A 23,618-nucleotide genomic window follows, 5' to 3' on the forward strand; every position below is an offset into this window, starting at 1 on the left:
CGAAACAAAGCTGGAGAGAAGATTGCCAGTGTCGAAGAAACTACACAGCCGCTGGTCTCTCAACCTTCACAAAAGTGGACTAACGTTACTGCTAAATGATCATTATAAGCCCAACTAAAACAAATTTAGCTAGGCCTAGATATTATTTTAGTCAGGGCCCTTGTTCATTAATGTATTGCTATTTAATCTTGCTATATTACATTTATATATGCATAATTATTTTATTTGCATAGCCACAGGCTTGAAATTTACCGTCGTCCAAGAAGGCCATTGAGTTACTTTTGCCATGGCAGGAGCACAGTGCTGCCCGATGTCCACAGGTAACAGTTACAGTAGATAGCACAGGAATACTGAATTTCCAATTTTAACTTTCTCACAATCTAGAAATAAAGTAACAATCTAACAACCCGTAAAGTCTGGAAGACAACATTATGTATATAGAAAGACAACATATGATGTATGTCGAGCTAGTGGCGACTTCATTAACCGAGCGGTGCGTCGTGTCTCAAAAAAAAAAAATCGCCCGATCCAAAATCGTTCGTTTTTCTATAACGTTACAGAGTTAAGCTACTCGATTGCTTCCTCTCACCATTACACGTAGTAACACAGCTAAAGGTATTCTTAATATGTTGGACCTTTTATTAAATGTAGCCTTCATTTACCTGTTGAGACGTTGAGGCATGCCGTCACAAGCATCCGTGTGTGAATGATTTGAGATGATGACGGAGGAACGACGCGCGAAAGAGGAATTTGCACAATATTATGTATTTTCTGTAATTCCTCTAGGTGTCACTATAGTGTCGCAGAAACTACACAGGCTACTTCACTTAGTATGGCACATCGACTGATGACACACACATCGAAATCTGACATGACAATCATGGGGTCAATTTAAATGTATGACGGAAGTATAATACATTTTAGTAGCCTATAATAAATAAAATAACTAACTACTTATTTTAAAATAACTCTAATAAATATAAGTTGGCTATAATAGATAAAAATACAAGTAGGCTATTCTTTAAAAATTAAGTTGAAGAATGCAATGCCAACAAACGCATATAGATTAATAACCTCAGGAAAGTTGTAAGTCTATGAAAGTTGTTTCAGTTATTATGGGTCAAGAGTTAAATTACTCTTCCACCGTAAATGGATGCGTAGGCAAACTGTCATCTGCCGGAAGCTAGTTATTTTAGTCGATAAAGTTTTAAATATGGATATTTTTCTTACAGGAACACATAGCGTGGCTTCAGAAAGCCTTTATTAACCCCCTCACAGCCGTGTGGAGCAATTTTATAGATGGATGCACTTTTATGGACTTCAAAACATTAACGGCCATTCACGGCCATTATAAAGCTAAGAGCCGGGACATTTTTTAATATAACTCCGATTGTATTGTGAAGAATGTCATATACACCTAGGATGGCTTGGGGGTGAGTAAATCATGGGCTAATTTTAATTTTTGGGTGAACTATCCCTTTAAATGGACCACATTAGTACTGCTCACTGCAGTCATGACGTCCAGCTCCAACTCTCTAGACGTCTAATGTGTGTGGTTGGAGGCTCAAATTTCATTCAGAGAGGTTAGGTTAGGTCAACCTTATTATCCCCAAGGGGCAATTTGTTTCACAGCCAGCAGTAAACCATACAATCAGCAAGGCAACCAAACCTGGCTCTTTGACAAAAATCAAGAGATTTTTGCCTGGTTGCCAGGTCTCTTACCCTTTTTACCAACAAATGATCGATGAAAAAAATTAGACAACATTTATTTTTTCACAGAAATTGTAAAAGCATATAAAAAAGTGACTAAGTTGAAACCTTACTGAAGCCGGTGCTTTGCTTTGACAAGAGAACTCTTTGGTCAAATTCAAACATTTTCCTGACCCCTGCATTAGGATGTTGTCATTTTTCCATTTTAAGGGGAGATACTTCTAATCCACACCAGATGAACTAATGATAAGAGTAAAATGTGTGAAATGTGTGACCATGTGCTTTTTCTGGCTGTGTGGCACATTCGACTGAATGAATAGTGTGTTGTCCCCTTTTGGCTTACAATTTGTTTTCAAGTAGGCCTAAGTACAGAACTTCATGCAAATCATCCATCTTATTTGGTACAAATGTCCTGTTAAACAATTGAGCAGCTGCTGTCCTTCTTGAAGTCAGTCCTTCTTGAAATCAGCAAAGAGAATCCAGTTCAAAATGATCCAATGTTATAAATAAAGAGCTCTGGTTTGGAGGGCATGCACAAGAGAGAATTCAGCTTTTTTTATCTTTAGTTTGAGTGTGTTTTCATGCGCATAGGGTAACAAAAATCTCTAAATTATTCTTTCAACATTGTTACCAGAATTAGCATGAATATAAATTACATAAGAAAACTTGACATGCAGTTTTTCTTGTATCCATAGGATGGCAGTAGAGTTTTTGGGATATGTGTTGGTTATTGTGGAAAATGCATTGCCTCCTCCAGCTAAGGATTTCTTGTTGAAGTTTCAAGATGCAAGTGTACTGGTCAGGTCTGCTGACAAACAGAAGGAAACTGTGTAATCTATTTCTAAATATTACTGTCAATTTTAATTTCTTTGAATGGAAATTTTAGTGGTTCTCTCATGTTAGACTCTATCATCGGTGCCAAAGAAAACAAAGAGCATCTTCTTTTTTATTTTTTATTTTATTAGACCAATATAGTTTCTGTAAGATTATGACCTACACTTGATTTGAAAATGTAAGGTGTATTATTTCTTAGGTGCCATACAGTTAATTTGTGAACCAAGGAGTTTTGACATACCAGTATACCTTCGTTGGCATTACTGGATGTGTTTATACACTACTGTTCAAAGTTTTGGGTCAGTAAGATTTTCCTTACTGAACTCTCCTATGCTCACCAAAGGTGCATTTACAGTATGTGTTCAAAAATACAGCAAAACAGTAAAATTAAGAAATATTATTACAATTTGAAACAAGTTTATTGTAATTTATGTAAAGATATTTTAAAACTATATATTTATTCCTGTGTTTGCAAGCTGAATTTTCAGCATTGTTACAGTGTCACATGATCCTTCAGAAAATATTCTGAAATGCTGCCATTTCTTCTTATTATCAATGTTGTAAACAGTTGTGCTGCTTAATCTTTTTTTTCTTTCTCAGGATTCTTTGATGAATAGAAAGTTCCATAGAACAACATTTATTTGAAATAGAAATCTTTTGTAACATTATAAATGTTTTACTGTCACTTGTGATCAATTTAATGCATCCTTGCTGCATAGAAGTATTAATTTCTTTCAAATATAATTTACCACAAACTTTTGAACAGTTGGGAAATATTAATGCTAAAAGAATTTTAGTCATCTGAAAGGTCAAATTTGAGTTAGAATTGTTTATTGTTTTTATAAATCTTATTAGAAGATATGTTAATTGCAGACTAGTGCCTTTTATTTATGTATTTTTTTTAATCTGTTTTATTAAAAAATTCCATAGAAAGCAATATAAGCAGACTCAGAGTGAGCCTAAATGAAAGAAACATCCCAGTCCAGAACACACAGTCTCTGTTTAGCATTGTATTGGAATGGAACGTGTTGTGTCCAAGGAAGTGGAATTCTGACTATTCGGTGGTGCTTATATTACTGGTGCTAGTAAGACACATCATTATAATTTTCAAAAGGGTGTTTGGTCTTAGACTAATCCATTTAACTGAATATGAAAGGAATATTTACACGTTCAAGATTGAGATGTTTCTTTAAAAGAAGTCTACTGGTAGTTACCAAGGCTGCATTTATTTGAAAACATAGTAAAACATAATGTGAACTAATATATTATTACAATTTTAAATAACATTTTTCTATTTCAATATATTTTAAAATGTAATTTATACCTGTTGTCAAAGCTGAATTTTCAGCATCATTACTTCAGTCTTTAGATCCTCCTTTCACATGATCCTTCAGAAATCGTTCTAATATGCTGATTTGATGCTCAAGGAACATTTCTTACTATATATATATATATATATATATATATATATATATATATATATATATATATATATAGGCCTATATATATATATATACATATAAATATATATATATATATATATATATATATATATATATATATATATATATATATATACATACATACATACATACATACACTCCTGGGCAAAAAAAGAAAGAAAGAAAGAAAGAAAGAAAGAAATAAAAATAAAAAGGGCAAGCCCCAAATTGCTAAACACTAAGCTTTTAATTGCCTTAACCACAATTTATTGGTCAGGAAAGTAGAAAAATTGGTAACACTGTTTTAAGGTGACGTAGTTACACACTACTACATGTACTTACTAAATGATGCATAATTACAATTAACTAAACTTAAACCAAAATTTTAACTCTATAGTTACTTTATTACATTAGTAGTTAATTCATATTACTCAGTTCTTATTAAGTAGCCAACTATGTAACTATGTCACCCTAAAATAAAGTGTAACTAGAAAAAAAGCAAATGCATTATACTCTCAGAAAAACGTCAAAGAGAGAATGAAGTTTTTGGCAGAATATGGGAAGTTTGGTTCAGCTGAGTTGTGTGGAGTGATGAATCACAATGAGACAAGAGATGCATGGCGATGATCCAGAGTGCTGTCTTCAAAATCTGAGAAATATAATAATAAATGCATCTGAAGCATAGAGGAAGAGCTGTCGTTGTGTGGGGAGTCTGTTTAGCTGCTGGTATTGTTGAACTACTTCACTGTGAGTGCAGAGTCATTTAATGCTTTGGTGTACAAAAGAATATTGCAGAATGACTCGCTTCACACAATTGAAAAGTTGTTATTTAAAGAGGAATGCTTAGATGTTATTTTTCAACAAGACAATGCTCCTGCCCAAATTGCAGACAACCAAGAAGTGGCTTGCGATCCAGTCCATCATAGGCTCGTGTTTTGGCCTTGGTCAGAGTCCAGATTTGAACCCTAGTGAATATTTGGTCTCAAATTCAACTCAAAAAACCTGGGAGACATTTGAGGAAGACTCTGGAACTGTTTGAAGCCATTAACATTTGTTAACATTGAGTGGAACTGGAACAACAGGGGGGGGGGCATATATAATATTATATATGCACACACACACAAAATTCATTTATTTAAATGGGTTAGGGTTATGTGTGATTGCATATTTGTCAAAATGTGTGTTTGTGTAATACATAGGCCTATACACATGCATTCATACATACACAATTATATTATGTGTATGGGTTAGGGTTAGTAATGTGTGATTGAAATACATGTGTACTGTACACAGTACATCGTATACATGTATTTGTGTGTGTTTTCTGATGAATGGTTTAGTATGTGATTAGGGTAGGATGAAGGGTTAGGCTACATTAGCCACACTGAAATTAATCCCGTTAACAGTTATTTAACTACGTATTTAGGAACAGTTAATTCACTCATTAACTATCTCTCCGGTTTCATTTTATGAAGTTAATATTTACCGAACATTGCTGCAAATATATTCGTTGCTTTCTACGTTATGGGAGCAGTCCATTTCCCTCCTAAATCATGCATTTGTACATGCACAGCGTAATTATTTATATTTTATGTTGGTTGGAATTCTGAACGGACCACTGCAGACCTCTTTGCGTGATCACGAAGGTAGGCTATATGGCTCAATCAGAATTTATAAGCAAGATCACGGATCAATAGCCTAATACAGCCCAGTTGTGCTAAAATAAATATCATGAGACGTCCATCATCAGATGAGCCGCTAAAGCCAGTGCTAGGCTACTACCCATGCGAACATGAACACTAAGCTTTTCCCTCCAAAAAAAACCTAAAACTTATCTAAGTAATATACAGTATTTCGTTGTCACCCTGCCTCTCCAAATGGAAAACTGACATTAACTAAATGCAATAATGCAGTAACAGCTGAAAAAGTACTTGGGTGTGTGTTTTATTTATATTTACCGTTTACCGTTCAATAATGTAATCGCTGCTGTCCGTCCCATAGAAGAACATGACAGCCAGCGTATGTTTTGGAACTATTGGGGCTTACATGTACCACGTGACAGCCATAGCGGCGACATCAAAGCGTGTCGCAACTCTTTCTCTCTATGGCACTGAGGTGAAGCACCCAGAATTTGACACAAGTAATGTTTACTGTCACCATGACGACTCAACATCTTCGTACACAATTTCCACTTAATAACACCTACAGTAGTCATAATGAAACTCTGCTGGATTCAAAGTGCCATTGAACCTCAATTAAACCATGTGTTCAGTAAATATTTACTGAACACATACACCAGACACACGTCAGCAGCATCTTACGTCAGCAACCTCACTGAACGCGGATCACCAACAGAACCGGAAGACAATACAATGCTGAATAAAGTCTTAGTTTTTGTAATTTTTGGACCAAAATATATTTCCGATGCTTCAAAACATTCTAACTAACCAACTGATGTCACATGACTACTTTGATGATGTCTTTATTTCCTTTCTGGACAAGGACAGTATACCGTTCATACATTTTCAATGGAGGGACAGAAAGCTCTCGGACTAAATCTAAAATACCTTAAACTGTGTTCTGAAGATGAACGGAGGTCTGACGGGCTTGGAGCGACATGAGGGTGAGTCATTAATGACATAATTTTCATTTTTGGGTGAACTAACCCTTTAAGTGTCTATTTGTTGATCTCCTTTTGCTCGGCATCTTACTGAATTACACATTTGATGAATAATTTAGTCTCTTTAGCAATAAGAATGAGAAATTTAAAAGGCCTTTGGTTTAATAAGTTCATGAATTTCTTAGGAATCAAACCCATGACCATGAAAAAGATTAATTGGGGTTCTATAGAACTTTTTAGGGGTTTCCAAATAATAAGCACCATAGAACCCTTTAAAGGGATAGTTCACCCAAAAATTAAAATATTTTATAATTTACTCACCCTCATGTTGTTTCAAACCTTTATGAGGTGTTTTTTTTTTCATCTGTTGAACACACAATAATATTTTTTTTTTTTTAAATGTTTGTAATCAGACAATTGATGGCACCCATTAGCTTCCATAAAACAAATAGCTACTTTAGAAGTAAATGTGTGTCCTCAACTGTCTGGTTACCAACATTCTTTAAACTATTTTTTTTAGATGAAACAGATGAAATAAACTCATACAGATTGGGAACATCATAAGAAAATGATGACAAATGTTTTAATTTTGGGTGAACTGTCCCTTAATGTATATAAAACCTGTTCTTCTAAGAAGGGTGTCCGTAGTACTTTGAATTTTTTTATTTCAAAATGCTAAACAAATGGTAATTTAAACCAACAAATGGAAACAAACTCTCACAATGTAGACTGAAAAACCTGTGTGTGCATTATATAGCCTATCAAATTAAACAATTCACATTAAATACAGTAACGTGATCCCAAATCAATTATAGCCTCGAGACGTGGTAGGCGCCTAGCCTACATAAGGCCTGATTTTTTGTCAAAAAAAATGTTTACTCTGAGACTGAAAACTTTTGATAGAATTACACCGTCGAAATGTGTGGTTTATGTAAGTGCAATTTGAGAAAAGGTCTCAACCATTTAGCTACACAGGAATGTTATGTACCTGACATTAGAGCGCTGGCGTGTCCGGAAATGCAGTAATTTCATTCACAAGCTCACACAAAAACTGATGGGACGGGCCGAGAGAGAGAGAGAGAGAGAGAGAGAGAGAGAGAGAGAGAGCGGTGATGAGCATTTCAACCTATTGAGTCGGCGACCCGTTGCAATACGCTTTGAGATTAATTTCCTCACACTGTCATGTTTGGTCGAAGCATTAAGAAGAGAAACTCTAGCCGGTCGGTGAGTAAAGCGGTAAGGGGTGTTTACATTTTAAAGACTTGCATTTTTACGCAGTTACTCCACGTGCAGCAGTAGCCTAACATTAAAAAAATGGCTCTTTATGAATTATTTTGAAACGAAAACGTCGGAGCGGAGCAGCTCTGTGATGTGTGAAGTTTACTCTCAGTGCGACATCAGACAGGTTTGATACTGCAGTCCGAAGCGATAACAGGCATTTGTTGTTTCAAAACATTTGGCAAAACATTGAATTTTAGTGTCAGATTCTCAAAATATTTATTCACCACAAATGTGACATCAGTGTTATAATATTACAACATTTGAGAAGACGTGTTTCTGTATAAATTGAATAAGCACATGCATTTTAGTTACTTCCTTTTACAACTCAATGAGACAAGCCTCTTGCCTTTTCTGAAGAATAGGTCCTTTTCACAACTGTAAGTTAGCCTGTAAGTACTGTAAGTACTTAATAAGACCCAAAAGAAAGTTGTAAACAATAAGTAATTTAATAGGCCTATTTTATGAAGAAAAATGGGTATTCTCTTTGTTTTAATGTAATTATACATTCAAATGTACAATTTTATGTGAATCAATCAGTCAAAATGGAATGTGACCACTGACATGTATTGTGATCATGGTTTATGTAAATGAGTGTAATCTTAGTATTAGGCCTACATCAATAAACAGACCCTTTAAAATCACGTTTCAAATATGGTAGCTTTAGGCCTATATCTACTGTATGGAGCACTTTACAGACAGGTGTGTTGGATGGATCAGGGTTAGATCTGAACTCTGCAGGTAGGAAGATCTCCAGGAACTGGCTTAGTTTTCAAACGTTATCAGGCCCCCCAAAACGCTGTTGACGTTTAAATTAACAGCCAAAAATGTGTTTTAACATTCAACACCGTGTTTTGTATACAACCTCTTAGTATGAATCCTGTGAAAATAATGCCTTACCATGCAAACTGTACTTAAAGTGTCAGTGATGTGCAGCCTGTACATATGTTCACATCTCAAAAAACATGTTTTGGGGTTTCATGACCCTTTAAATCCTTTGGTCGGTGTCATGTTTATATTGTCATATTACAAAATGTACTGCACTATTTTATAATTAAAACTTGTTCTAATCTTGACAAAACACATTGAAAATGCCTTTGACTCAAAGTTCCATGTTTGTTGATTATTTTGTGATAGAAGTAATACTGTGACAGAATATTTTTCATTTGTGACAACACATAAAAAAAATCAGTGGAATATAGTTGACACCCGTTGGCTAATTTGGGTACTGAGCCTAAACAAAATCTCATGGGAACTTTAGCTAATTTTTGTGATATCAACTTCAAATTTGGAACACAACTTGGTTAGAGTTAGTTTACACTAGTGTACTATTTATGAAGGCTATATCTTTAACACCAAGCATATCTGCTGACTCTGTTGATTTTCTCCTTGATTCTTTTAACTCAAAAGTTAAAAGTGTAATTGATATTGCTCCTGTGAAAGTCAGGAAGAAGAGTGGCAGACAAAAAGCACCTTGGAGAAGCTCAACAGCAGTGCAAAATATGAACAGACAATGCAGAACAGCAGAGCGCATGTGGTGAAAGACAAGTCCATTATAACATCTACAAAAACAGCATCCATGTTTTTAATATGGAACTAGGCAAAGCTAGACAGACTTTCTTCTCGAATATTATAAACAGCAACTTAAACAACACACGCATTCTTTTTGCTACTGTAGAGAGACTGACAAACCCCCCAAGCTAGATTCCCAGTGAAATGCTCTCAGACAGCTAGTGCAGTGAGTTTGCTTCCTTCTTCTCTGAGAAAATCAATAATATCAGAAAAGTGAACAGCACATCCTTGAGTTGCGCTGGGGTCAGACAGATCAGACCACAACCTGAGAAAGTAGTTACTATGTCTGATTTTGAAGAAATTGATGGCAAAATGTTTGGAAGAAACCGTATAGCACCATAAAACATCCACCTGAATTCTTGACGCACTTCCCACATCTTTTTTCAAAAGTGTGTTAAAGCAGATCTTCTAGAAGTGGTAAATGCCTCACTTTTCTCTGGGAGTTTTCCAAACTCCCTGAAAACTGCAGTTGTCAAGCCCCTCCTGAAAAAGAGCAATCTGGATAAGACCATATTAAACAACTATGAACCGATCTCAAATCTTCCTTTCATAGGCAAGATCATTGAAAAAATTGTCTTCAATCCGCTGAACAAATTCTTAAGCTCGAATGGATACTTTGACAATTTTCAATTTTCCGACCACATCACAGCACAGAGACATCACTCATAAAGATAATAAACGATATTCACTTAAATACTGATACAAGGAAATTATCAGTGCGGGTACTACTCGACCTCAGTGCTGCATTTGACACTGTCGATGATAACATACTTCTTGACAGGCTAGAAAACTGGGTCGGGGTTTCTGGGATAGTCCTGAAATTCAGGTCATACTTAGGAGGGAGAGGTTATTATGTGAGTATAGGAGACCATAAGTTTGAACGGACATCCATGACAGGCGGAGTCCCTCAAGGCTCAATTCTTGCTCCACTCCTATTCAACCTGTATATGCTCCCACTGAGCCAAATAGTGAAAAAGAACCAAATCGCTTACCACAGCTATGCAGACAACACACTACTTAGCCCAATCACCTAACGATTACAGCCTCATTGACTCCCTGTGCCAATGCATTGATGAAGTAAACAGTTGGATGAGCCAAATCTTTCTTTAGTTAAATAAAGACAAAACTGAAGTCATTGCGTTTGGAAACAAAGATGAAGTTCTCAAGGTGAACGCATACCTTCACTCTAGTGGTCAAACAACTAAAAATCAATTCAGGAATCTTGGTGTGACCAGTGCTTTAAGTGGGCTGGTACGCGCCGGTACTCAGTACCGCCACTTCCAAATATAGCTCTTGAGCGTACCGCCACCTCTCCGTGCGCCCAGAACGTGCTTTTAGCGTACCGGTACGCTCATTTGCTGTTTTAATCAGCTTTTCAGAGCGCCCTTCACAATGCACGCTTCCTAATTCGTCCCACCGAGAGCAGAGACTACATTACCCATACACCCTTGAGTTTTACAAGTGAAAAGAGCATGCGTCGCTTTTGCCGCTGTCAGTAACTACGTTTACATGGACACAATTGGAATGAATCAATATTGATGAATCTGAACAAGGTGTTTACATGAATGATAAAGTAATCAGGTTGATGTGCGCGTTTATGTCACAAGTTTCAAATCGGATCTGATTTTTTGACATGCACAAACTGCACGAATATACAGAGTTTCCCGCTGTTCGCGCATAAATATTCTCCTCTATTGGTTCTTTATTTGTTTTAAACAGCAGACGTAATATTAATTCGTCTCTGGTCATAATGTAGACTAGAGCATATTAACCGTTTTGCCGTGCTGATCACGCAGTAAAAATGCCCCTCCCCGCGGCCAAAACCAGGAGTCTCTGGATGAGAATCCACAACAAGGACTAGTGGGACGTTGTCCTGCTTCACTTCACATACGCGCGAGTAAAATGAGAATTTTAGAATGACGGGAAACTTATTAATATGACACTTTATTCAACAGGAAAAACAGCTCGTTCCGCACGTTATACTCATTACGTTTATTTAACGTCCTTGCACATGTGCAGTCCTTTCAGTTTCGGTTTCCAATCAAGTGTTTACATGTTCTCTCGATCGGATTACATAAGGGATAAACCACCCCTTTCAATCCGATCGATATGTCATTCGGATCGAGCTCAATCGGATCGATTAAGGTGTTTACATGAGGGTTTTTTAGTCCGATCGAGCCGTCAATCCGATTTTAAGTGTCCATGTGTCAACCATGGTGTCAACTCAACGTGGTCCGGAGAGGGTGTGTGAAACGGGTAAAGAAATGAATGAACCATAGCAAGACTCATGTTTATGTTCTACTGTTCTATGGTTATTATGTTATTATGTTTTATAATTTATTTTATGTACATTTTGTTCAAAATTTTTTCAATACCCTTTTGCACATTTTATTTATGTTCAGTAGCTCTTTCTAGCTCAAGCAAATCCACAATTAAATTATTTTTTATAAGGTCGCCTGTTGACTGCTGTATATAAAACCCCTTCAAGAGACAACAAGCGTTGTTGTTACCTCAGGTGAGGAGGGGAGTCAGCAAAAAAAATAAAATAAAATTAATAATAGAGTACCGGCACCTCTTTTGGGCCACTTAAAGCACTGGGTGTGACTCTAGAGTCAGACCTTAGTTTCAGTAGTCATGTCAAAGCAATAACTAAATCAGCATACTATCACCTGAAAAATATTGCAAGAATTAGATGCTTTTTTTCCAGTCAAGACTCGTGAAACTTGTGCATGGTATCATCACCAGCAGGGAAATTGGATCCATTTGTCGAATGTGCAGTGGTAAACCGTTCCATAGCTTAGGCGCCACACAACTAAAAACTCTACCACCAAAGGAACTCATCTTGAAGTTTGGAACAGACAATAAGTCTGCAGAAGATGATCTCAAAGAACGCAGTGGTCTATACAAATGAAGAAGATATGAAAGATATTGAGGTGCCAAATTATGAAGAGCTTTATATGTAAGGAGTAATATTTTTTAATGTACACGATAATGAACAGGAAGCCAGTGCAGTTGGTAAAGAATTGGAGTTATATGATCAAAATTAGTGAGTGAGTTACAATCCTGGCTGCTGAGTTCTGAATTAACTCTAATCTGTGAAGTTATTTTTCAGGAATACCAAATAAAAGGGAATTACAATAATCAATCCGAGATGTAACCAAAGCATGAATGAGTACTTCAGTACAATGTTGAGAAAGTGAAGAACGAAGTCTAGCAATATTACATAAGTGAAAAGATGCAGTACTTGAAATATTATTAATATGGGAACTAAAAGATAGCAAGCCATCAAGTATAACCCCAAGACTTTTCACCTGGGTGGAAAAGTTAACCGGGCAATTATCAATAAGCAAGGTGAAGGATTGAGTTTTAGATAAAACCGACCTAGACCCAGCAAGGAGGGCTTCGGTTTTACTAGTATTTAACTTTAAAAAATGATTAGTCATCCATGTATTAACATCATGCAAACATTTAGTAAGGTTAGAAGGGGGATAAGAAGCATTAGGTCTTGTGGATATGTATACTTGTGTGTCGTCAGCGTAAAAATGAAAATTAATACCATAAAAATGAAAAATGTGACCAAGGGGTAGAATATAAATAATAAATAAAAGCGGACCCAACACTGACCCCTGTGGAACATTGTGAGTGACTGAGACAGGCTCTGAATGAGCAGTCTTAATCTGTACAAACTGTTTCCTGTCACATAAATAGGATAAAAACCAAAGTAGCACATATTAGCTACTGCAATGCAAGCCAATCGTTCCATTAATACTGAATCACTAATAGTATCAAAGGCAGCACTAATATCTAAAAGAATAAGAATAGGCAGGAAACCAGAATCAGCAGCCAAGAGAAGATCATTTGTAACCTTAACAAGAGCTGTTTCTGTACTATGTTTGGATCTAAAACCTGACTGAAAATGCTCATAAACGTCATTGTCTTGCAGATGTTATTCAAGTTGAGTTGCTACTATTCTTTCAAGTATTTTAGATATAAAAGGAAGATTAGAAATGGGCCTATAATTATTTAGATCTTTAGGATCAGCACCAAGTTTTTTGAGAATTGGAGTGATAGAAACCATTTTTAATGACGAAGGAACAGTAGTAGTATTTAATGAAGAACATACTATAGCTGTAATAAATAGGAGAGATTGAATGAATACAGACTTAACTAAAACGGTAGGTAAAGGATCGAGTGAGCAAGTAGAAGACTTAGACTTTATGATCAGCTTAGTAATGGAATCAACTGAAGGCAGCTCAAAATTAGAAAAAGTACTTGCAGACCAACAAATATGATTATTACGTCCATTTTGATAATCACTAGACATTAAGGCAGAATTGCAAGGCTTTATACTGGCTCCTAGTTACATTTAGGATTGATTTTAAAGTATTATTACTGGTATATAAATCATTCAATGGCCTTGGACCTCAATACATTGCAGATATGCTCATTGAATATAAACCCAACAGATCACTCAGATCATTAGGATCACATCAGCTAGAAATTCCAAGGGTTCACTCAAAGCAAGGAGAGTCTGCTTTTAGCTACTATGCCAGCCACAGCTGGAACCAGCTTCTAGAAGAGATCAGATGTGCTCCTACAGTAGTCACATTCAAATCCAGACTCAAAACACTTCTGTTTAGCTGTGCATTTACTGAATGAGTACTGTGCCACTGTTCGTCCGACCGTTACTGAATTTTACTTTCTTTTTTATTCTAAACCGTTTTAATTATTCTTATTTCTTTTAATTATTTTAATTTCTTCTATGTAAAGCACTTTGAATTACCATTGTGTATGAAATGTGCTATATAAATAAACTTGCCTTGCCTAGAGATATGGCTTATGTATTCTTTTACATTTTGATGTTCTGTATGCCATATGCATTTATGCTTTTATATAACAATGTATTGTCCACAGATGTACAACATAACTTGCGTATATATAAAATATAACTCATGTATCTCTTTTTAATCTTTTTGCAGCCCACTGTGCTTGATGGCCTAGAAAGAGGACAACCCTGTACCGTATGTGGAGAGCAGTGTCCTGGCTTCGTTCTGCATAAATGGAGGTGAGACCCCAACTTGCTGGTTCTAAACATACCTTTTCTTATTTTACTTCAGGCATTATGTGGAGAATGAGATGTTATCTTAACTTTTGGTGCAGGAGAGCCCAAACCACAGATTTTGGTGAACAGTGAGTAGTTTTTAAAGTTTTGTTGTTGCTGTTTTGGTCCGTATTGGATGGCATCAGCATTTCTAAGCTCTTGGAATGTTCAGTGGAAATTTTAAGGTTCTTTGCCTTTAGATAGAGTCACCATAGGAGGATTCAGTAGAATTTGAATAGAGCTGACAGTGCGTGTTCTGAGCCAGCAGTCAATTTACAGGACCTGAATGCACAAAGATAACAGCGTACACTAAACTAGCTATTCATGCTTTCCAGGACATTGATGCTTCATTTTTGCTTGGGTGAGTCCAAAAGCCAACATTTTGTTTCTTGCTCAGAACTGAGTTGAACTGTTCTGCTGGATCACACTGTGAACCAGAGGATGTGACTGATTAGAATTTGGTTGGGCAAAAATTATAGTAAGAATCTGTGGTGTGGTGTGATAGTTTTAAAAATTGGAGGAAAATGTAAATTTAAATGTATATCAACTGTACATTAATTTTCCTGGTTAAATAAACATTACATAAAAAGAGAGACAAAATATAATTCTATTTTGTACTTTTACACTGTGTAATTAATGTTCTATTCATTAAAACCAAGCATAAATTTAATCAAGTTAGTGTTATGCAATTTTACATTTATTCCAAAATAATAACTAAAGGCAGCAACAATTTAAAGGTGCAGTGTCTGATTTTAGTGGCATCTTGGGGTGAGGTTGCGAATTGCAACCAACCAAATTTATGGTGGCCGACAGGAAAAGATGTCGTCGTCTGAGACAGCAGAGAGTATCTAGTTAAGCAATGAGGTTTTTTTTAAAAAGATAAATTAAGAAATTATGTTTACTTTATTATCCAGTAAAACGCTATGTTATTGCGAATATTATTTTTACTTGTTTATCATTGTCTATCATTGTTTATCATTCAGCAGTCATAAAGTTTGTACAGTACGCACTGATCACAGACATGACGATGTACCTTTAATTTCCGAAAGCTGATTGCTCACTAAAAAAAAACCCACAGTCATCATGTTGTCAGGCCATTACAAGTTAGATTTTGACGTGACATAAAGCGGTGATATCTAAGTGGCTGAGTTGTTTACTTACTTTTTTATTAGTCTTCCCATTAAAACTATCCTTTTCTTCATTCAGGGCGATTCGAGAACGTGCACGAAAACAAGAGGCTGGATTTATCACATGAACCAATAGTATCCAATCATATCCAATTATAGTACCATGGAGGCATTGCCTCCTCACGTAACTTTCCCCATTCATTCTCAATTACCCCCCCATCAAACCATGGACTGTAAAAAAAAATATGGTTGTAGTGTCCGTGATGTCACCCGTAAGCTTCTGAAAAGCATGATTCGAGGCCCACAGTGATGGAAATGAATAGTTGAAATAAAGTCGTTATTTTTGTTTTGTTTTTTGCGCACAAAAAGTATTCTCGTCGTTTGATAAACTTAAGATTGAGCCACTGTAGTCACTTTCGACTATTTTAACAATGTCTTTAATAACTTTTCGGGGCCTGCAAGTTCAATCCCTGAAGAAGCCTATGGAGGAGTGATCCAGCTCTCAGATTTAATCAAAAATATCTTAATTTGTCTTCCGAAGATGAACGAAGGTCTTACGGGGTTGGAACAACATGAGGGTCAATACTGACAGAATTTTCATTTTTGGGTGAACTATCCCTTTAAGGCTTAATATAATTTAAATGGATGAGTTATAAAAAAATAAATTAAAAAAACGAATATAAAAAAACTACGCCAAAAATAATTGATAAAATGCTTTCTTGAAAAGGCAAAAGAACGCATGGACGTTTTCTTAATATGATATAAAAACCAACTGACAACAATATGCAAAGTGCGGGACAAGGGGCGAAAATGCTGTGCGGTACAACGCAAAGCGGGACAGGTGGTCACCCTAGTATACACCCCTTCATGTTGTTCCAAACCTCCATGACTTGAGTTCTTCCATGGAACCCAAAAAAAGATTTTTTTAAAAATCATGAAATAGTTCTATATTTTTTCTTTCATTGGATGGATAAAAACATTCCTTCAAAGTATCTTCTTTTGTTATTCAGAATAATTGAAGTCATACAGGTTTGGAACAACATGAGGTTGACTAAATTATGACAGATTTTTTTTCTACCTTCTACCTTTATCTTCAACAACTGAGGCATTTTCATAATGTTAGTGTGGGTATATGAAAGTATTTGTTGCATTTTTAATATGTAACTTTTAAAGTTCATGTTTAAATGAGAGGAAAAACTCTGTCTAGCCAAATCAGACCAACTGTAATAGCATGTTGCCCTTCTCTATTTGCTTTATATAGAAGGCAAGAAAGCTTCTATAGAGGAAAGGGGTTGCTGGGATGGAGGGTAAAAAGAACTGATCTGCCTGCTCTCCATTGCTGTAAACTATTACAGGGCAACAGTCAGCTCTGGAATGTGCCTTTAATTGCCTGTCTTTTGCAGTCCTACAATAAAACTAAAGGTCTTCCAGACAAATTTAAAGCGAACATGTTCTTTTCTTTAGATTTTCTTTTCTTTTCTACTCACACTGCTTTGTGTGTGAGTGGGAGACCTATGGCACACTATGGGGTCTCTTACACAACAGCTGCTCCTAAAGATTTTTATGAAGACTGTGAAAAGGCATATTTGAATGCAGATAGCTATCTGTTTGGCTGTGTCTTTGAAAGAGAGAGAGAAACCGAGTTTGAGAAAATGTCACCATGATCTGGCTGTAGACAGAGCTAGCAGATGTCCATACTTACAATATTTCAAGCATGCATTTACATCATGCACACACTGTGTAGTCACAATTACTACCCAATGTCTCTGCTGCTGACCTTCAATGAACCAATTCAACCAGACTATAAGCAAAAGTGACTTTATATAAACCTCATATTTGTGTTTTTACTCCGAAGTAAAAGTTTTGAACTTTGAACTGCGTCCTATTCTTTGTGGCCCAGAATGGCCAAATAGCTGAAAGGTTTGTTTGAGCTGCGGCCTCAGCTGTACAGGAAAATGAATGGTATAAGTTGTTGTAACATGTAAAATGGTGGATGTATAATTTTTTTTGTCTTTCTGCATTCGATTAGATGGGAGCTGCACTTGCCTTGCCTAGAAAATATCTGTCCTGAGGCATCACCATGATGGTCGCCAAATTAACTAATCTGTCATATAGGGACTTGCTTAAAAGTAGTAGGGTAAAGCAGGGGTCTTATGAATTGGTGAACATGAAAAGGCCATGCATCAACCCCTATTCCAACACTTTTAGCATCTGCGATCCCTAAAATGTCCTGAAATATTCATAAATATCTAAATATTAATGAGATGGTTGGAATATCTGCTGGAGCTGGGGTCTATTTTCCCTGCTTATCCACCATTGTATAAAACCAGGAGGGTTTTATAATAGTAATGTCTACTCAAGCTTTTTTGTATTAGTAATTCTTACACTCAAGAAAACTACTAAAGTTAGAGTAGTTTAACCACTGGACAGATTTTGCAATTGGTTTTTGGCTGAAATGAGAAGCATTATGGACCAGACATTAGTCCTGTAGTCAAAAGTCTGGATATGTGAGACTTGTAATGCATAACTAAATAACTAAATGCTGCTTCTGAAGGTAATCTTTTTATGTTTTTGCTCGCCTACAGGCTGCACTCCATAAGCTTGCATTCTATGTAGAAGGAAGGAACCAAGATGGTGGCATGTGTAACACGATGAGTTGAATAATTTATGAGAGCCGTTGGCTTGATTGATTTTCTTTGTGTTAATGAGTCTCATTACTGCCCCTATTAGCATCAGTGCTTTGAGTATTTGCTATCTGATCGGCCAGCTTATATGACCCACTTATCCAGGTTGGCATGTAGCTCTAGGTTGTAGATGCTCTTTCATGATGATTAAATGCATGTTTTAGGGTTGCCAAAAACATTTTAGGGTTGCAATACAGAATTTGTCCTATATTATACCAAAATTTTTTTATATCTATTTGTTTTCTTTTTTTGTAAATGGTGAAATATTCCAACAAAATTGTTCCTTAGAACACATACGTTTTGCTGCATTCCCATCAAGTTATAAAAGCCTTCATTCTGAATGTTCTCCGAACTAATTCCCTTTTAGCTAGGATAAAGTTGATCAGTCCACATTTAGCCTGTTTTTTTCTTGTTGATTTTATAGGTGTACATTCAACAGATCTGTTTTGTTAAAGTGTCTAGATTCGAAAGCACCTAAAAACTCAACAGTGAGTCTGTTCATCATTAAAAATGGATGTACAGTCACAGTTTACTTGTGTTGCCAAGGTTAAATATGTGTGTAATTGGTGTGCCATTATTTTTTTTACAACAGATGCACTAAAGCGATAAGCCAAAGTCAAAGCTCTTAATCAAGTGCAGCAACAGACAAATACTTTGCTGCAGACATATACATGCGGTGTTGTCACCTGCAATGTCTTACACCAGTGGTTCAACCTCAAATGTATAGAAATGTTCAGTGTTCCTGACATTTGTGCTGAAATCACCAACCCTGTTTTCCATTTAAAATATTTTTTGAGAGTTGTCAATACTGATAATTGGTAAGTCCTTCATGGTGACTTCTATAGCATTCCACATGACGCCCACTTAATGATGCATGAATGCTAATGCAAAAAAAGTTGCTATAAAAAAAGACAATATACTTGTCCAGTCCATGATTATTGGAGTTAAAGAGTTTAAAAATATGAATTTCTTCCACGTTATAGTGTTTTTCTATTTGCATAAGGTGCAATGAGAAATTCACAGGAAGACTCTGCTCACAATAGAGCCCATGTAGTGACATGGTGAAGAAAAAAAGATGGGAGGAAAACTTATGTCAATGTTTTTTGCATTTTCTCACAAATGTTTTGAGTTAGAGTTAGCCATAAAAGGCAATTTTCATCTCTTGTGCTTGACGAGTTCTTAAAAGGCAAAGAAACCGACAAAAAATACTGCTGAAAATGATTTTTAAAAATCATGCATTTGTAGCTGCAGATAGAGCCGCTGGACTCTGGCCTCCCAGTAACCTGCTCCAATCTGCATAACAGTGCCTTCAGTGTGTTAACAAGCGGCCCGGACAAACCAATCCATCAGGGCGGTCTGGCACATTGAATGGGCCTTTAAAGTAAAGTCTCCTTTTCATGCAGTCAGGAGGAGGAGAAAATAGAGGCAAAACCTGCTCCTCAGACATGTACAAAGAGGGCAAGAGAGCATAACAACTGGGCCTTTCTAGATTAGCATGGTTCTACAGAGCTGCTAAAACACATTCACCTCGAATGGAATGAAATCACTGTATCCACTCCCTGTGTGCTTTGAAGTGCTAACCAGATGCAGTTATGTTGCCTGCTAACGCTTATTCCTCTCATTAACTAAATGAGCTGGGGTTTTGTTGCTTATGCTACCATTTGAGGTTATTTTGACCAAAGATTGATATTTGGGGCCTCTGTAAATAGATGGGCTATACTATAGACTTGCAGATGAATAACAAGTTGACCATTCAGATTCAAACAGTACTTTTACCGGGGGCTGGGATGACTGTGTGTGTATGTGGTTGTCTTTGATTGGGTGTAATGATAGGGTCATTTATTTGCCATTGTGGTCACGGAAACGGTGTGGTGGCTCACATGCATGCAGACTGAGGCCCGCTGGATACACAAATGAAAGTAACAGCAGGTATTAGAAACTGATGTTAATTTCTAACTTGAAATAATATATAAAAAATGTATTTGAAAGTTTTTGTAACAATGAAAAGGCAATACGTTCTCTCTTTTTATAGATTTAATGCACCCTTGCTAAATAAAGGTATTCAATTCGTTAAAAAAATCTTACAGACCCCAAACTTTCAAATTAACTTTCTAGTGAAATTCTAAAAAGCGTAAGAAATCTTACTGACCCATACACATTAAATGGTAGTGTGTGTATATATACAAACTTTCTTTTCCAAGTAAATGCTTTTTTTTTTACATTGTTCATCTTAAAATCTTGAAAAACATGTATCATGGTTTCCACAAAAAAAGTAAGCAGCAGAACTGTTTTCAATGGTGATAATAAGTAATATGTCTTGAGCATCAGTCAGCCTATTAAAATGAACATGTGACACTGGATTAATATCTGCTGAAAATTCAGTTTTTCCATCACAGGAATAAATTACAATTTAATATATATTAAATATATTACAATTTTTATATATATATAAAAATTGTAAATAATGTTTCACAGTATTACTGTTTTTATTGTAAAGTAACCCAGTCTTATCCACATCATTTATATTTTTAGAAATAAAAACACCCCTTGAATATAAATAAAGAATCTACATATTGCAATATTTCATAAAGTGGTATGTGTATGATCCTAGAGGATAAATTTGGTGTACTATATATATATATATATTAGTACACCAAATGTATCCACTATGATCATACACATACCATTTTATACCCGTAATTGCTGTTAAATGCTTAGTTGTTGTACAATTGCCTATTAAAACTAGACTTTGGCTATACAAGATTGACGTAGAGCAGGTCTCGCCTTCAATGATAGTGCTCGTTTATGGAGAAGAGCTTTTCTGGCATGAAGAGTTTCAAATCAAGACGCTTCCTTTAGTAAAGTTGCATTTGAACATGCATTTGTTTCACAGGAAGAATAGAATAGTACATCTCTAGGGTTTGGTTTTATCACACCTTCATATTTAACACTTTTCAAAGTATAGCAGATGCTCAATAGGGCTGGAGTGGGTGTAATTGGAGAATGTTTTGATCCCTTTGTCTGTGAAGCTGTAGAGCTAATGATTACAGAGGAGTCTGTATGTGTGCCAGCCTTTGGGTACTCCATCTTTACCATAGCGGTCTTGGTTTTCAGTACCCCATTATAATGTATGTGAAAGAAAGAAAGGACATGATGACAGGATGAGGCCTATTACTGGTGTTACATCACCTTCACTTCTAACTCTTATCTAACATATTACCATGCTTTTATTTAGGCCTTTGGTAACTAATTTATTCAAAACATCACCATCAATGATCCTTCTGATGTAATGCCAGTGCTTTTAAATAGCAGTCTATCATTTTAAAAGGGTTGTTTTGATGGATTTTTTTAAACATCATTCTCAACAAATGATTATATGTGGCAAAATGACTCCAAATCAAATGCCACTCGACAGACCCTTGTTAAACTTAGATGGTTTTAAACCCTATTAATTATGATGCCATTTTTGGCATAGTTGCTTGTTATGCAGGTGGGTTACAGTGTATCCTAATGCAATTGAGTTTGGAGACGTGTATGCTCATATTATCCAACATTTTTAATTTTGATCTTTTTTTTTTTTAACCAGAGAGAGATTTATAGTTCAACTAAATGAAAATGCACAGTTTTGAAAAAGTGACTATTGTCCTTTTTTAACTTTCTATTTATACCCCATGCTTCATTCAGACTTCAACTCTCATCTTTTAGCGTTGGTGGCTTAGTTATTTCTTGCTTGCTCTCATCAGTGAAAGACGTATTTCAGTCATGGGTCAACATCATGCTCTAATAAGAAACGGCTGGATTCCTTTCCGTTGACATTATGTAGATTACTCCTTTCAAGTTTCTTTTAGTTCACTGTCAACAACATGCCACACCACAGTCTGGATCTGACAACACTCCTTATCACGTCAAGAGGCCTGTGACCATGCAAGGTCCTGTTCACACCTGGTACTAGCATGTCTCAAATATGTCTCCTGTGACCACTGTTGGTCAGATTTCATTGAAGGTCTCTCGATGAAATGACTGTATGCATCACCTTTTACTTTAGTGCATTACTGCATTTTGTTAAAAGAAAAACATGTTGGATGGATGGATGATAGGTAAGCGGATGGATGAATGACGGATAAATAAGCGGATAGTTGGATAGATAGTTAAGCTGATAGACAGATGGATAGATGGACATACAGACAGGTAGGTATGTAAATGTTTGGACTGACAGACGGATGGATAGATAAATGATAGATGGATGGATTAGAAGCTAATAGATGGATGGATGGAGGATGGATGGTAGATCATCTAATACATGGATAGCTAGAAAGATACATAGATGGATAGATAGATAGATAGATAGATAGATAGATAGATAGATAGATAGATAGATAGATAGATAGATAGATAGATAGATAGAATTCTGATGTAATGAAGAGATGTGAAACTGGATGATCAATGTGGCGTGAAATTAAATGGATGAAATGAGTTATTCCACTGTAAAGACCAGTGATGTGTGCAAACAAAGGGTGGCAGTGCAGTTGGTGGAAGAGATCAGAGATTATAGCTGGCAGTGAGCTGTGTGTGTGTCTGTCTGGATGAGAAAAAAAAGGTCAGGCTTTCTCTTTTTGTCCCTGAGCTCAGGGTCAGTTGTCTGCTTGGTCTGCCCAGACCAGCTGCAGCTGCTAAACACCCAGATCATGTCTTCATCACCTCCGCCAATTTACTTACACAAGAGCCTCAAAGTGCCACTGGAATCCACACCCAGTTAAGTGATAGAATAAATGCATGGAATGCATGCGTATCAAATGCTACATTAAAATGCATTTAGTCCAAATTTGACCTTTTTGTCTTCCATCTCCTGCAGCTGGCACTAAACGCCCACTTCTGAAAGCTCTTCAAACTTACTTTCCCCTCAATACACTGGTATGGAACAACGAACAGTGCTATTTTATGTCATTGGACATTGCACAATTAGATAAGGGTTCAAAAACCTTGCATTCTATGAAACCATGTCAGCTGGTAGTATGTTTGCATGGCACAATTGCAAAACTTATTAGTAGTAGGGCCAGAAGTGCCTGGATGCACATGAGGATTTTTAAAACAATATATATTGGTTGCTCAATAATAATAAGTTTTATAGATTAAATGTATAGAGATCATGCATACCCATGTATAAATCTGATCATTCGTGTACATCTGTGTGTATATATACAGTATGTATGCCGAATACCGATTCTTGGTTGTAGGATCTTCTCTGTATAG

General features: G+C 36.1%; 1 protein-coding gene across 2 annotated transcripts in view; it reads left to right on the forward strand.

Moving 5' to 3' along the window:
• Window positions 1–7,662: 7,662 nt before the first annotated feature.
• The window catches only part of prickle2b (prickle homolog 2b), an 87,299-nt gene continuing 71,343 nt past the window's right edge, over window positions 7,663–23,618 (forward strand). The window contains exons 1-2 of one of the 2 annotated variants that reach the window (XM_077203238.1): window positions 7,663–7,842; window positions 14,436–14,521. In XM_077203238.1, coding sequence (XP_077059353.1) covers window positions 7,789–7,842; window positions 14,436–14,521 — 140 coding nt within the window. In that variant the 5' untranslated portion in view covers window positions 7,663–7,788. Of the gene's footprint in view, window positions 7,843–14,435; window positions 14,522–14,573; window positions 14,647–23,618 lie in introns of those variants that run through there. The other variant, XM_077203239.1, reaches the window with a different exon arrangement.

This window comes from Siphateles boraxobius, unplaced genomic scaffold, assembly GCF_051911475.1.
Source record: "Siphateles boraxobius isolate OS27281-9 unplaced genomic scaffold, OSU_SipBor_1 5, whole genome shotgun sequence".
In the NCBI taxonomy this organism is placed as follows: Eukaryota; Metazoa; Chordata; class Actinopteri; order Cypriniformes; family Leuciscidae; genus Siphateles; species Siphateles boraxobius.